The following is a 14,389-nucleotide window of genomic DNA, read 5'->3' on the forward strand; positions in this document are numbered from 1 at the left end:
ACATCCAAAAGGATGAAAATAGCTAATGTTAGGCTTTTTATTTTTGAAAATTTCATATGGAGTTTTCTTTAAAATTGGCCTAATCATTACTCGATTTATAACATAATAAGTGGTATTTGTGGCTTCCACCCAAAAATATTTTGACAAATTATTTTCACAAAGCATGGTTCTAGCCATTTCTTCTAAAGTTTGATTTTTCCTCTCAACAACTCCATTTTGTTGAGGGGTTCTAGGTGCTGAAAAATTATGGCTAATACCATTAGAATTACAAAACTCAATAAATCCAAGATTTTCAAATTCAGTGCCATGATCACTTCTAACACTAGTTATAGAGTAACATTTTTCATTTTGGATTATTTTTGAAAATGTGATGAAATGTTCTAATGCTTCATCTTTAGTACTTAAAAATAGAACCCAAGTATATCTAGATTAGTCATCTACTAAGACAAATGCATATTGTTTTCCACGCAAGCTAGTAGCCCTAGTTAGCCAAAAAAGATCTATATGGATCAATTGTAATACTCTACTAGTTGATACGTCATTAATGGATTTAAAAGAAAATCGCTTTTGTTTTCCTTTAGCACAAGCATCACAGATTTTATCATTATCAAATTTAAGCTTAGGCAACCCTCGAACTAAATGACCTTGAATTAGCCGTTGCAAAACACTCATACTAGCAAGTCATAGTCTCCTATGCCATAACCAACTATCATGTTCATCCTTAGCAACTAGGCACAAATTAGTCATATCAATAGAATCTAAATGCACCATGTATATGTTTCCTATTCTATGACCAATAAGCATAATTCGATTAGATGCAATGTCAATGACTTTACAACCATTAATATCAAACATGACATTGAATCCCTTATCACAAAATTGACTAATACTCAATAGATTATGCTTTAATCCATTCACATATAAAACATTCTTAATTTGTATGGAATAGGTATTACCAATAGTACCAATACCTTTAATGTGACCTTTTGAATCATCACCAAAAGTCACTTCTCCTCCATTTTTGGCATTAAGCTCAATGAACTGGTTTTTGTCTCCGGTCATGTTTCTTGAGCATCCACTATCAAGGTACTATGAATTTGGATTTGTTTCCCATGCCTTGTAGCAATGCTCCTTTTCCTACAAACATAGATTAATTTCTAATTTTTGGTACCCAAATTCTTTTGGGTCCATATTCATTAGTTTCCAAAATCCTAGTCCCCTTAGGTATCCATTTGTGTAGGATATCCTTATCTTTAGTAGTAATGAGCTCCTTAGGAACCCATATACTTTTAACGATTTTTCCATTAGAGGTTCTTTGGGGACCTCTATGATTGTAGTTTTTAAAACTTTTTCTAACAAAGTTTGATTTTGAATTTTCTCCACTTTCAAAACATTTTGTTCCAACTTTATCAGAAGAAGCTTTAAGATCATCAATTTTCTTTTGATAATCATCATTGACCTTTGAAAGTAAATTTTGCAAATCTAAATTTTTCTTTTCAAACTCTTCTAGTTTGATTTGCAAATCTTTGATTTTACTTTCAAGATCGTTGTTGGTTTTGGATATGAGTTTATTTTCATTTTTCAATTTCGAAACATCATTTTTATATTTTAAAAACAATTTCTCATAATCCGAAGCCAACCCATTATATTCCTCTAATAGCTCATCATAGGATAAATCATCAAAATCAGATGAGTTAGAGGTTACCTTAGAATCTTTTCCGAATGCCATTAAGCACAAGTTTTCTACTTCTTGTTCCTCTTCATCGGAACCTTCTTCATCACTCCATGTAGCCACATGAGCCTTGTGCTTATTCTTTGATTGACCATTTCTCTTCAATTGTGGGCAATCATATTTGACATGCCCCGGCTTTTTGCATTCATAGTAAATGATCGGGTCCTTCTCTTTTGGTTCATTTTTAGGCCTTCATTTCATTTGAATTTGCTTCCTCGGTAAGGTCTCATCATTTTCCTGAACCGTTTGGCAAACAATGCCATTTCCTCGTCATCGTCATCTTCATCCGAATCACTCTCATTTTTTATGGATTTGAGAGCAACTCCAATGTTTTTATTCTTCTCCTTCTCTTTTGGTGTCTCTTCAATCTTATCAAGGTCCACCTCATCTTCAAGCATCATTTCATGAGTGAGGAGTGATCCGATTAGCTCTTCAAGAGTTAAGGATGTTAGATCCTTAGACTCGATGATTGCTGTCTTCTTTGATTGCCACGATTTTGGGAGGGAGTAGACTAACTTCCTCACAAGATTTTCATTTGAAATGATCTCTCCATATGATTTGAGACCATTGACAATCATTGAGAATCTATCCTTCATAGCTTTGATATCTTCATTTGGTTTCATCCTGAAATTTTCATAGTTATGCGTTAGAATACTAATTTTAGATTTATTTACCTCATCGGTACCTTCATGAGTGACTTGAAGTTTGTCCCATATTTCTTTGGTGGTTGTACAAGATGAAACTCTTCCGTATTCATCTGGTCCAAGAGCACAAAATATGATATGGATGGCTTTGGAGTTGAGCTGGAATATTTTTGTCTCTACTTTCACTCCATAATCTTGGATGAGTGAGAGGTTTGAAGTATCATTCTTCTATGACATTCCATGCTCCCATGTCACTTGCTTGAATGAAGTTCATCATCGTATTTATCCAATAGGCATAGTTAGCTCCATTGAAGAAAGGAGGCTTGTTGACGGGCATCGAATCGAGACCGGAGTCAAAATTTGAATCAGAGGCCATTGATGACTTGATAATCGATGTAACTCTTCCCGAATCGACTCAAGAGGTGATTAAACCTTCAAATGAGTGAGGCTCTGATACCAATTGTTGATTTAATTGATTGACGGAATTGGCCAAGAGGGGGGTTGAATTGGCAATGAAAATTTTGGTGGAAGCTTTTGCAGAAAATTGAAAGAAATTGCACAACGATTTATAGTGGTTCGACTTTCTCAACCAAAGTCGACGTCCACTACCTTAGCTATCCACACTAAGTATTTTCCACAAATTTACTAATTTGTCTTTCTTTTGAGGACAAAGAGTAAACTTACAAACCCTCAAGAATTATACCCCAAATTCTTGAGAACACTCTCTCCCAAAGAGAACATACAAATTTGCAAACTTACAAGGAAATCCTCACAAGGTAGATTGTTTGCACAATTCTAGAACAAAGAAAAGAACACTAAATAATGAATACAATTGAGCACAATAAGTGTTCTTGAAATCAAAATGAATATTGAATGAAAAATAGGCTTGAAATGCTCAAACTTGAGGTTTGATGCTTTTTCTTTGATTCTCTCTTGATTCTAGTTGCTTGATGTTTTTCGTTGTTGATCAATGGCTTCTAAGCTTGCTTAAATACACCATGAATCACTCCTGAATGTTGGGGATCATTAATGAAGATAATATAGCCGTTTTAGTGTGAAAACAATTAATTAAAACAGTTGGGAGCGTCAAGTGCATTCGATGTTTCAAAATAGCCAGAGTGCATCGATGCATTGCTGGTGCATCGATGCATCAAATGCATTCGATGTTTTCATAAAATCCTCAGTGCATTGGTGTATGGTATGTGCATCGATGCATGAAATGCATTCGATGTTCAATTTAATTCATGGTGCATCGATGCATGGATTGGTGCATCGGTACATCACTCTGAAAAGTTGATTTTAGGCTTGATTTTGGTTCAAAATACTTTGTGAAATTTGTTTAAAAAATATATTAAGTATAAAACACAATTTTACACATTTAGTAAGGTTTGAAATTGATCTTAAAAGACTTGGAGTAATAATTTGATATTTAATTAATTAAATCAAATATACTTAGAAAATCATTTGTAAAATCTTAAAATTCATTTAAATTTAATTTGTTATATCGAAACACAAAATGTTTTCAACAGTATCGATACCAAGGGTAAGGTATTGATATTGAGTTATTTCTTAAAACATAGAAGCAAAATTTGGTATCGATACTCTAACTAAGGGTATCGATACCCGCTCTTCACAACTTCTAATAGTCGTTAGTATCGATACCCATGGGTGAGTATCGATACTTGGGAGTCAGTACCGTTGTAGCACCCCAGTTTAGGGGTCAAATTATAAGTTTCTGAAACTTATAGTTAATTTTTGAAGTTTCATGAAATTCAGGGACTCAGTCCTAAATTTACCCATTTTTCTTATATGTTGAAAAATAAATTCCCCTCCCTATGTAATATGGTTTTCTCCGAAAGTTTTCCCCAATTTCCTTTCCCCGTCGATCCCCTTTTGTAGCCCCGATTCTCCACCATCCAACTACCATTCGTCGTCCTTACACCACCCCCGAACTTTATCCCATCGTGAATCGGCGTCGTTTGCCATAAAACTCAACCGAAAACTTCATGGATTTTAACTCGACCGCCATTTGTTTTTGTCAATTCTGGTCGATCTCGCAACCCGATCGTCACACCACCTGCACCATTGGACTCACCGTCACCGTACACTCAAAACTCGACTGAAATCATTGTGTCGTTATTGATCCATCGTCGTCACTCATCGACCACTGTTGGAGAAGGTGGTATGTTTAAAAAGTCTATAATCCGTCATGTTTCATAGAAAAATAATACTTGCACGAGACTCTTGGGGTATCGATCAACAAATCTGTAAAAGTTCATGCCGTACAGACGCAGGAGCCGCCGCATGCGCCACCCCTTACTCGTGGGCGTCTTCTTCCAGCTAGAGAGTATGTTAACCAGTTGAATCGATCTAAACCAACTGGACCGGTCTAAGCCGAGCCTAGCTACCTGGATCGAACCGTGTCTAGACCGAGCTGACCGAGCCGACCAAGCTGATCAAGTCGACCGAGCTGACTGAGCTGACCGATCGAGCCGACTGAGCTACCCGTCTGAGCTGACCGAGCCGCCTGACCGAGCGGAGTTGACCACCGTTGACCGGCTTTTTCTGGGAACACATATCTTGACGTTTTTCTTCGTCCTGAGTCTGTTTTTTAGGTCTGTTTCTCCAAATTCAAACCTGGTAAGTTATTTTTCACTGATTAACCACGTGATTCGATCCGTTTTTCATAATTAAGATCTATTTTTGATGAAATTTCTGTTAATATGTATCTGAGGAATTATTGGATGTTAAATTCAAGTGAGGGCGACAGAATGAAGTTTAAATGGTCGATCGGTATGGCATAGAAATTGAGGTAATACTTTACTACCTCTTTACATGCTTTATGGAACATGTTGATAATGGGTAAATGCAAGGATGTATATGATTGGTCTATTATGCTTGTTTGATTATGGATGGACACGAACCGAATACGGTTTAAGTGATAAATTGGTTAAGACTCTATTGAATAACATAAAGGAATTGGAAGACTGGTAAGAAATGATGTCTAGTACATTGAGTAAAATGAAGGGAAAATAACCTCAGATTTATTAAATTCTCATTAATTTCGTTAAAAGGTTTAATATCAAAATCACCTGATTATAAAATTACAAAATTATCCCTATGGAGTAAAATTGGTCCGGAGTAACCCTCACAGTAAAGGTACCCTGAGAATTCATATTTAATCCGATAATATGTTGATTCACCTGTTAGATTCCTGATCTATTTGGAAAGTCATTGATAATCAGATCTTATATCCGAGAAGGTACAATACCTAGAATTATCGTTTTATCAGCAAATGCCAAAAGGGTAAAACATTGGAAGTATGATTTAAGTTTGAATTATTTAGACAAATTTTAGTACATAGAAAGGACTGAAATACCCTTAAATTGTAAAATAACCAAAATACCCTTGGAGAGTAAGATAATCCAAAAATATCTCTAAGCCCTGGAATGACTAAATTATATGATCAAGTTAAACAAAATGGAAGTATTGTATGTATTTGAATTTGCGAAAACGACTGAATTTCTCAGGAAACTCCTAAGAGACCAGGATAAATTTGAAAACTATTTGAATTAAGTACTCTGATAACCTTAAATTAAGTGAATAACTTGGATAAGTATGGAAACACTAACGATCTTATATGTTGTACTGTCCCTATGGGTTATGAACCACGAATTAAAGTACGTCAACAATTCCTGATATTATTGCAATGAGGAAATGAAATAAAGACCACTAGAATATATGTTCGTCTCTATAAGATATATTTAGCTATGATTTTGAATGTGATCAATGAACAAGAATTGTTGGTATTAAAAAGTGAATACCCTGGAAGGGCAACGAATTGATGGGTCATTATGCATTAGTTTTGGGAGTTGTTAAGTTTGAGATAATTTGATAATCTGATAGATCGATACGGTTTTTAAATGTCATGAATCTTCGTTTCTCCCTTATCAGCTCATATCACTCTCGTCATATATGGAAAAACAAGTAACTCATATGCAAAGGATCCTGAACACCCCATTTTGTTCAATTGGACTTAAAATCTTGAAAATTTAATTCATAACCTTAAATACCTCTGATTGTATGAGTAATGAAATCACTCTCCGTAAATCTGAATCTAGAATTATTCTATATAAAGGTTCTTGAACACCTTCATGAGGCACCTGAATCATAGTAGGATTATCAACTTTAAATGTCTGATTAGATCCATTAGTAATTGATCACTTTCAATAGGACCTTGTTCCTGTAATCCGATCCAATTACATCAGTTTTATGTTTTCCATTTTTGATAAACTACCAAGTGCCTTTGAAAAATACTTGGATCCTCTAGTGTATTCCACATGTACTACTTGACGGTTTTATATGTTTTGAAATGAGCTTTAACGAAAGTATTAATTTAATGGTTTATAAACCATGACAACATGGTATGTTTGTCGACACTCGATATTTTCGTCCCGTTATTATTAAGTTATTATTATTATTATTTAAGATTACTAAGATAATGTTTTTATTTACAGATTCGGCCCAAATACCCCAAACCCAAATTACAGTCCAGCAAACCTAAGGATGAAAACCCAATACCAACTAGGGTTTCATCATGCAGCTTCTGCCGCCACTTCATCTCAGCCGCACGATCAAGTTAGAGATGGAAAGTCTAGATCAACCCTTAGTTAAGATTTCCCCCTTGGATGCTGTCGTCGCCTTGCAAGAGCTGTCCGATCTGGACCTATCCAACGGTCCAGATCGAGCCCAGGCCACCGAATTTGGCACCATCACAATCTTCTCCACCAACTCACAACTGGATTCACAAGTCAAACATCAAGACCAAGACAAACCCGTGATTTCAATCTATTTTTTACTTCACTCATGATGTTTAAGAAAAAAGAAAGAAAAAAGAAAGTAAAAACCTATTGTAGAATCGGTTATATAACCTGAACGAAAAAAGGTAAATAGAGGGGACTCCTAGATTCGAAAAGCAATAAAAATAATAGAGTTATTTTCAAGGTATATTTTAGTTTCGAAAACATAGAAATAAACTCTTTGTATACAATATATATATATATATATATATATATATATATATATATATATATATGAGTCTAAAAGAGGGTCGATCAGTAGCTTACTTGAGTCAGAGGGAGCCTTCACGGTGGTTGGAGTTCAAGGAAATCGAATAGTCAGGGTTAGATTTGTGGTTGTTTGGGTTTGTTTAGGGAGTTTTTATGTTTAGTTTGGTGCCTAGGGTAGTAGATCTAGGCGTTGGGATCTTTTTGGGTGATATTTGGAGCTCCGGCCACCACACAAGGTGGCCGGAATGACGGCCGAACGACAAGTTGGGTTGGTCAGGGAGTGTCCGGCCGAAGATTGTGAGAACTTCTCTCATTTTTTTTATAAAACCAAGTGAAAATGAAAACAAAAAAAGATAAAATGGTAGTATATATAGGCTAATTTAATGGTATAATTGCATCTTAAGTGACTCTAATTTTAGCGTGTTTTATAAAATAGTCAATAGTAGGGACCAATTTCATTATTTTTCCATTTTTCTCTATGTTTTATGATTTTTTGTTTAATCATAGTTTCATCCCCTACATTCACCTCGTATTTGCACTTTGGTCATCGATTTTGCAGTTTTTATATTTCAATTTCGAAATTGTTGTCCTGATTGTGTAATTTTTATTCTTATTTCATTAATATTGGTTGAGATAAATAATTGGTAAAATTTTATCATTAATATTCAGCATCGGATCCCTTTAACTTTAGTAATAGAATTGCTTTTTAGGTAGTATTGATCATTGTTCCCTATGATTAAAGTAATATTCTTTTAATTATGTGATATGTTTGTTTATTAACCCACGTTGGTGGTGTCTTATATATATTTATGTATGATTACTTTACCTTTATATTATATATTAAAAGTTGGTAATTCTCATAATATATTTTATGCCATTTACTTTGTAGTTTGTAAACATATACTGTATATAACATATTTTTCTAAGGATTTATATATATTATATTATTTAAGTGTATTATATATATATTATATAGTATGTAGAATGTATATTTTATTATCCATATTATGTAATATATATAATATAGCATATATAACATCGTAACACTTATATGTATATATTATAATTATTTTTATTAATTTACATAAATAAATATATATATAAATATATATAATTTATGCATATTATTTTTATTAAACATCAATCTATGAATATATATATATAAATATTTTTAGTTGGTTGATAATTTAGTATTGGTACAAAATCACCACTTTTGTTTGTTTAAGATATAGTAGTTTGTTTTTTTTTTTTATAATATATATATATAATTATTGTAATATTTTTTCCCACTTATTTCCTTAATTTAAGCTATAGTGGTTTAGTTTTTTATTGATTATAATAATATATGGAATCGTTGTAATGTTTGTTTCTTCACTCTACTAATGTAAACTACGTATGATGTTTAATTTCTTAATAATATATATGTAATCATTATACTATTTGTTTCCCACTAGTTTCCCTAATTTAAGCTTTGATTTGTTTGATTTAATAAACTTTCTTATCATAATATTTTCTTTATTATAATTTATTTTCCATAATTTGTTTTAATTTAAGGGTCACGTTTCTTTCATTTGTTTTTTTTATGTTCACATGATGATTCCTTATTATGTTTTGATGCATGTGTCTTATTTTTATTTATCTTTAATTAAATATTTTGATGTATTTTCATTTTCATTTAAATACATTTATGTGTACATATGTTTTTCATGATATCTTAATTAATTTTACATGATAGCCTCATAAGCATCCCTTGACTCTAATCGAAATAAATTGACTAAGGGTGATATTCGATCATTTTAAAATTATCGAAAGAAATTTTCTAATACGTGAATATAAAGAAATTTTCTAATACGTGAATATTTAATCCATTTTAATGTATAGCATTAAACTTTAATACTAGAACTGACATTTCAGATTTGAGCCCTAAGTTCCTTAATTTTCATAATTTGACACTTTAAGTTAGAATAAGCCTTAATTTACTTTTAGTTTAATTAGGACAAATAAAATTTTGTTTGATTGCATTATTTTTTACAAATCTAAGGCATTGTTCACTTATTAAGGAATTAATAGTATATCTCCCGCGATCGTGCTCAGGGGGTGACTACTGGTAATTCCTTGAATAAGTCGACATCCTTTTCAAAATCACATCATGTTTTCTAAAAATGAGGTAATATTCGGTTATTAGGCACAATAGCTTATCTCCCACATTTATGCTCAGGGGCGAATGCTATCGGTCTCGATAAACGAATACCCTTTTCAACTTTGCATCCTTAATGATTTTTAAATTAAATAAAGATCAAACTCCAAATTTTTGATTTTAAATATAGGGTAATCAACTAGGTACCAATTTTTGGGCGCTTGTGGGGGTGCTAATCCTTCCCCACGCGTAACTGACTCCCGAACCTGATTTCTGGAATTTCACAGACCTCAAAACTCGATATTTTGATTAAAAAACAAAAATGTTTTATTAAAATCATCTGGTTTTTATGGTGTTCCAATCTCACCTTAAATGATTGGTGGCGACTCCTTACCTTTCAAAACAATTTTCAAAGAGAAAACCCCAGTCGATATCAGTCTTTCCCCGCCCAAGCGAAAATTGGTTACGACAGCTTGGCGACCCTGCTGGGGACCTTTGTTTTTCTTAAACAAGTTGAGAGTCTAGCCACAAGTTGGGTACCCTATATTTATGATTTTAGAAATTTTGAGTTCGAACTTATTTAATATATGGTTCATTATGGTCTTAAAAAACATTTTCTCTCCAGTTAATGCTTACACTTCTGTGAAATATTTAGGAGTATTGCATATCATAAGCTCTAACCCTAAGTTGCCTATCCAGATACCAGATCCGAGGTACGCTTTTAGTGATGTGATCCCCTGAGCTGAACCCGATTCGTAAGTCTGTAATGGGCCAGAATCGGGGGGCAACCTTAGCAGGTTGTAAAGATGGCTTGGGAACCATTTCTAGAACCCAACCACATATAAAGAATTTAGTAAGCCTACCCCGTTAAAGCCATCCGGATAACTTAGAAGAACTAGATCACATGATGTTAGCATTTTTAAATTTCTTTGATTATTTCGCATTCGATACTTTAAATTTTTATTAATTATTCTTTGATTTTTTGATTTATTCTATTATCACTAACTTATTATTTTGTTTCCTGATTGCATGTATCATTATTATATCACATCATTTCATAAACGGTATTGATTCCCAGATCACCTAGTTATTATAAAAAAGCTTAAGGCAACAATGTCTTCCGACGGGACTGAGAATGCAATCAGTGTTCAGACCTGGCCTGAATATGGGCAGACACAGTTCGGGGACAGCCTTGTCACTAACGAAGATTCAGTTTTTCCAGAAAAGGTAACGATCCTAGTCAGACAGGCACACTGGGCTGAGTTATCAAGAATTTGGTCTACCTGGGATAATAATGAGAATACACTATTCAGAGGGATATATGGCGACATTATAGAGCTACTGAGAGTACCAACAGATTCGGTGGTGGTTCGAGCCCTTGTCGAGTGTTGGAATCCATCTTACAGGTGTTTCACTTTTGGTAAAGTAGACATGACCTCGACCTTGGAGGAGTATACAACTTTGCTGAACATCCCGAATGTTAGAAGACATTTCATTTACACCAAGACAATTTGACCTAAGGGGTTCATAACCAAGATGATCACGCTGACAGGAAAGACCAGGGAGTGGGTTGAAGAGTACATTCATGATGAGGAGATCTCTTAGGCTCAGCTGAAAAGTTTAATTTACGAGCAAACTCCATCGAAAAGAAAAAGAGATCACTTCGCCCTTGCGGTATATGGTTTGGTAATTTTTCCCAGGAATGAGGATCACTTCGACATCGCCTTAATCGATTTTGTCGAAGTTATCGTTAGAAAGAATCCTACACCAGCCATCCTTACGGAAAACATTCTTGTCACTGAACCAGTGTAGACGATTGGGGGGAGGTCAGTTCACCGGATGTGCCTCACTATTATTAGTTTGGTGGTAGAGCCACTCCTGGATAGTTGAGAAAGGTTGGGCTCGGAGACATCAATCAAAGTTTTTGCCTCTAGTGGATTTCCTCAACAAATGCCAAATCCCCGAGCATCGTAAGAGGAAAGACTAGGTTGAAGCTCTCCGTAACATGAAAGATACTAAGATAGTATGGAAGGCTTACTGGTTACCCAAAGAGGACATACTTTTCAGGTGCGATAACGATAGTTTTGTAATGCTGCACGGATTATGGGGAGCGATGTGGTATACTCCGTTAATTGTATTCAGATAGTTCAGTACCCGACAGTTCGTACCAGCTACCCACAACCTGAAAAAGATAGAGTTTTCTTTCTCTACTCCGGGTTACCGAGAGTAGATTTCAAAGATCTATGCAGCTTGGAAGAAGCCTCAATCCATGAGCTTGAAGATGATAGAGCCTGTATTCACGCCGGCCTATGAGGTTTGGAGGTCACAAAGAATTAACAAAAATATACCTAAGCAAAATTTAGAGGACAAGTTGACTATGGAGGAGCGATTGAGGAGGCTCCCGATAGAAGCTGAGTTGTTAAAAGAGGAAATGCGACTAATGAATCTAGAGAGAGAAAAAGAACAGAGAAGCTTCTCGGAAGAGAAGACAATATGGGAACTCGAAATGATTAAGAAGGATGGAGTGATAAAACAATTGTCCAAAGAGAAAGAGAAGGTCCAAAAGAATTTTGATGTGCTAAACCAAGATTTTCGGGCCTTAGAGAAGAATATGAGAGCCCATGGTCTACATCATACTGCCAAAACCCTAAAAATAAAACTCGATAGGGTAGAAAGAAGCGCTAGAAGTAGCCAAGAAGAAAAGAAACGAGCCATACAACATGCTCAGAAACTGAGAGAGCAAAGAGATGAGGCCAACCAGGAATTAGTACAAAGGCGAGCACAGATTGAACAACTTGAGGCACAACTGCTTAGTATCGATGTGACTTTTCGAAACTCTTACAACAGTCTTCAAAAAGAAAATGAGATGTTAAAGAAGAAGATAGCGGAGCTAGAAAGAGCAGGGTTGATCCACTCATCCGCACAAGAGGTAACCATGCAAGAAAACGAGGCCTTTAAAGCGAAGATTACTGAATTAGAAGTCATAGTGCATAGATGCCATCAGCAAATCCAACAGCTAGAAGAGAGGCGACCATTAACTAATCCAGAGCTTGGAATTGCTCAGCAATGGATCTGGCTCGCGATGTAGCTCGCCAAGTCTGCTAGTTATCTGAAGAAGCGACAACTTTAAGAATTTTTATGATTCCAGAAACAGAGGAAGAACGACGCATCATGGGATTGATGATAGAGCTCGAAAGATTAGGAGATAGGGCAAGATTCTACGTTTAGTATTTATGTCGATATAATCTCTTTGCCTAAGTGCTTAGATGTTGTGTGTTGTTGAGTATTTTTTATATAAATTAAGTTATTTTGGAATCAATATTGGGTTACATTTGCATTTGCATTTTAATATGTTTTTTTCTCTAAATTTTCAAAATCGTAATGATTACATTATAACAATTCATTCATTAAAATTCACAAAATAATAAAATACAATTTTCAATCATTTGTAGTTATCCTAGCATACACCTCACACCTATACGGTACTCGTCAGTCAACAAAGAAAATGGATGACAAGATCGTCCAAATCGAAAAAACTCAGTTTGACATGCAGGAGAGCTTTAAGAAAGTTCAGGAGGAGATACATGAACAAATGATAAAATCTCAGAATGATTTGATGGAGAAACTTGCGAGCATGTTACGAGGAAGAAATATTGAAAGAGAAGATACCCCAGCTTTCGGTGCTACTATCGAAGAACCTTTGTATCCCCCAGGTTTTGTACCACAAGTGGATCGTGGAAAAGCTTCAAATATTGGTGTTACAGCTCCAACTATTGGTATTACCTCTGAAGAACCCCTATACCCCCAGGATTTACACCACCTCATGTTAAAGCACAACAAAGAGCAACTACATAATCAGAAAGAATACAAGTAAACCTATCTGGCTCTTCTTTAAACCCACAACCAATTGAAGACGTCCCTGATTTGGATGAGGAAGACAAAAAAGAACATGATAAGGAGCTCAAGAAAGAATGGGAACAAATGAAGCATGAATTTTGAGCTATGAAAGAAGATGTTAGCTTATATGGAATCGACGCGAGAGAGCTAAGCTTGGTCCCTGATTTAGTACTACCACCAAAGTTCAAAGTTCCAGATTTCAAGAAATTTGATGGCACCAGTTGTCCTTCTGCACATATTACCATGTTTTGCAGAAAAATGACAGGCTATGTGAGAGATGATCAACTATTAATTCATTGTTTTCAAGAAAGCCTGGTAGGCTCAGCAATACGTTGGTACAATCAGCTAAGTCGGACTCAGATTAAATCATGGAAGGATTTGGCTAAGGCTTTTCTAGAGCAATATAAACACGTAAAAGATGTGAGGCCAAATCGAATTTTGTTACAGAGTATGGAAAAAAGATCTAATGAGAGCTTCAGGCAGTATGCCCAAAGGTGGAGAGATATGGCTGTGCAAGTTCATCCACCATTAGAGGAGGAAGAAACTGATATGTTTTTTGTAAATAATCTGAGGGCCCCGTTCTTTGGACATCTTATTGGAAATTTATCCAAGAATTTTGCTGATATAGTCATCGTATGAGAAATGATTGAGATGGCGATCAAAAGCGGGAAGCTAGATGAGTGAGAATCTAGCCTAAAACCTCCAGCAAGAAGGAGGGATAATGAGGTTAGTAATGTGAAGAAATATGATTCTAATAACATTACAGTATCCCGACCTCAAGCCACCACATCGTCTGCACTAAATCCTGTTAAGAAAGGGGTGAAAGAACCAAGATAAGAAAGGGAAAGGGTTCAATTTGACCCCATCCCTATGACCTATAAAGAACTATTCCAAATCTTGTATGACAAAC

General features: G+C 35.0%; 1 protein-coding gene across 1 annotated transcript; it reads left to right on the top strand.

The window, feature by feature from the left end:
- Nucleotides 1-11,959: 11,959 nt before the first annotated feature.
- Nucleotides 11,960-12,670, top strand: LOC120158699 (plectin-like). The gene has a single exon (XM_039169492.1). It carries the CDS (start codon nt 11,960-11,962, stop codon nt 12,668-12,670), a length of 711 nt encoding a protein of 236 aa, XP_039025423.1.
- The last annotated feature ends 1,719 nt before the right edge of the window (nt 12,671-14,389 follow it).

The sequence above is a fragment of the Hibiscus syriacus genome, unplaced genomic scaffold, assembly GCF_006381635.1.
Source record: "Hibiscus syriacus cultivar Baekdansim isolate YM2019G1 unplaced genomic scaffold, ASM638163v2 tig00111330_pilon, whole genome shotgun sequence".
Classification (NCBI taxonomy): domain Eukaryota; kingdom Viridiplantae; phylum Streptophyta; class Magnoliopsida; order Malvales; family Malvaceae; genus Hibiscus; species Hibiscus syriacus.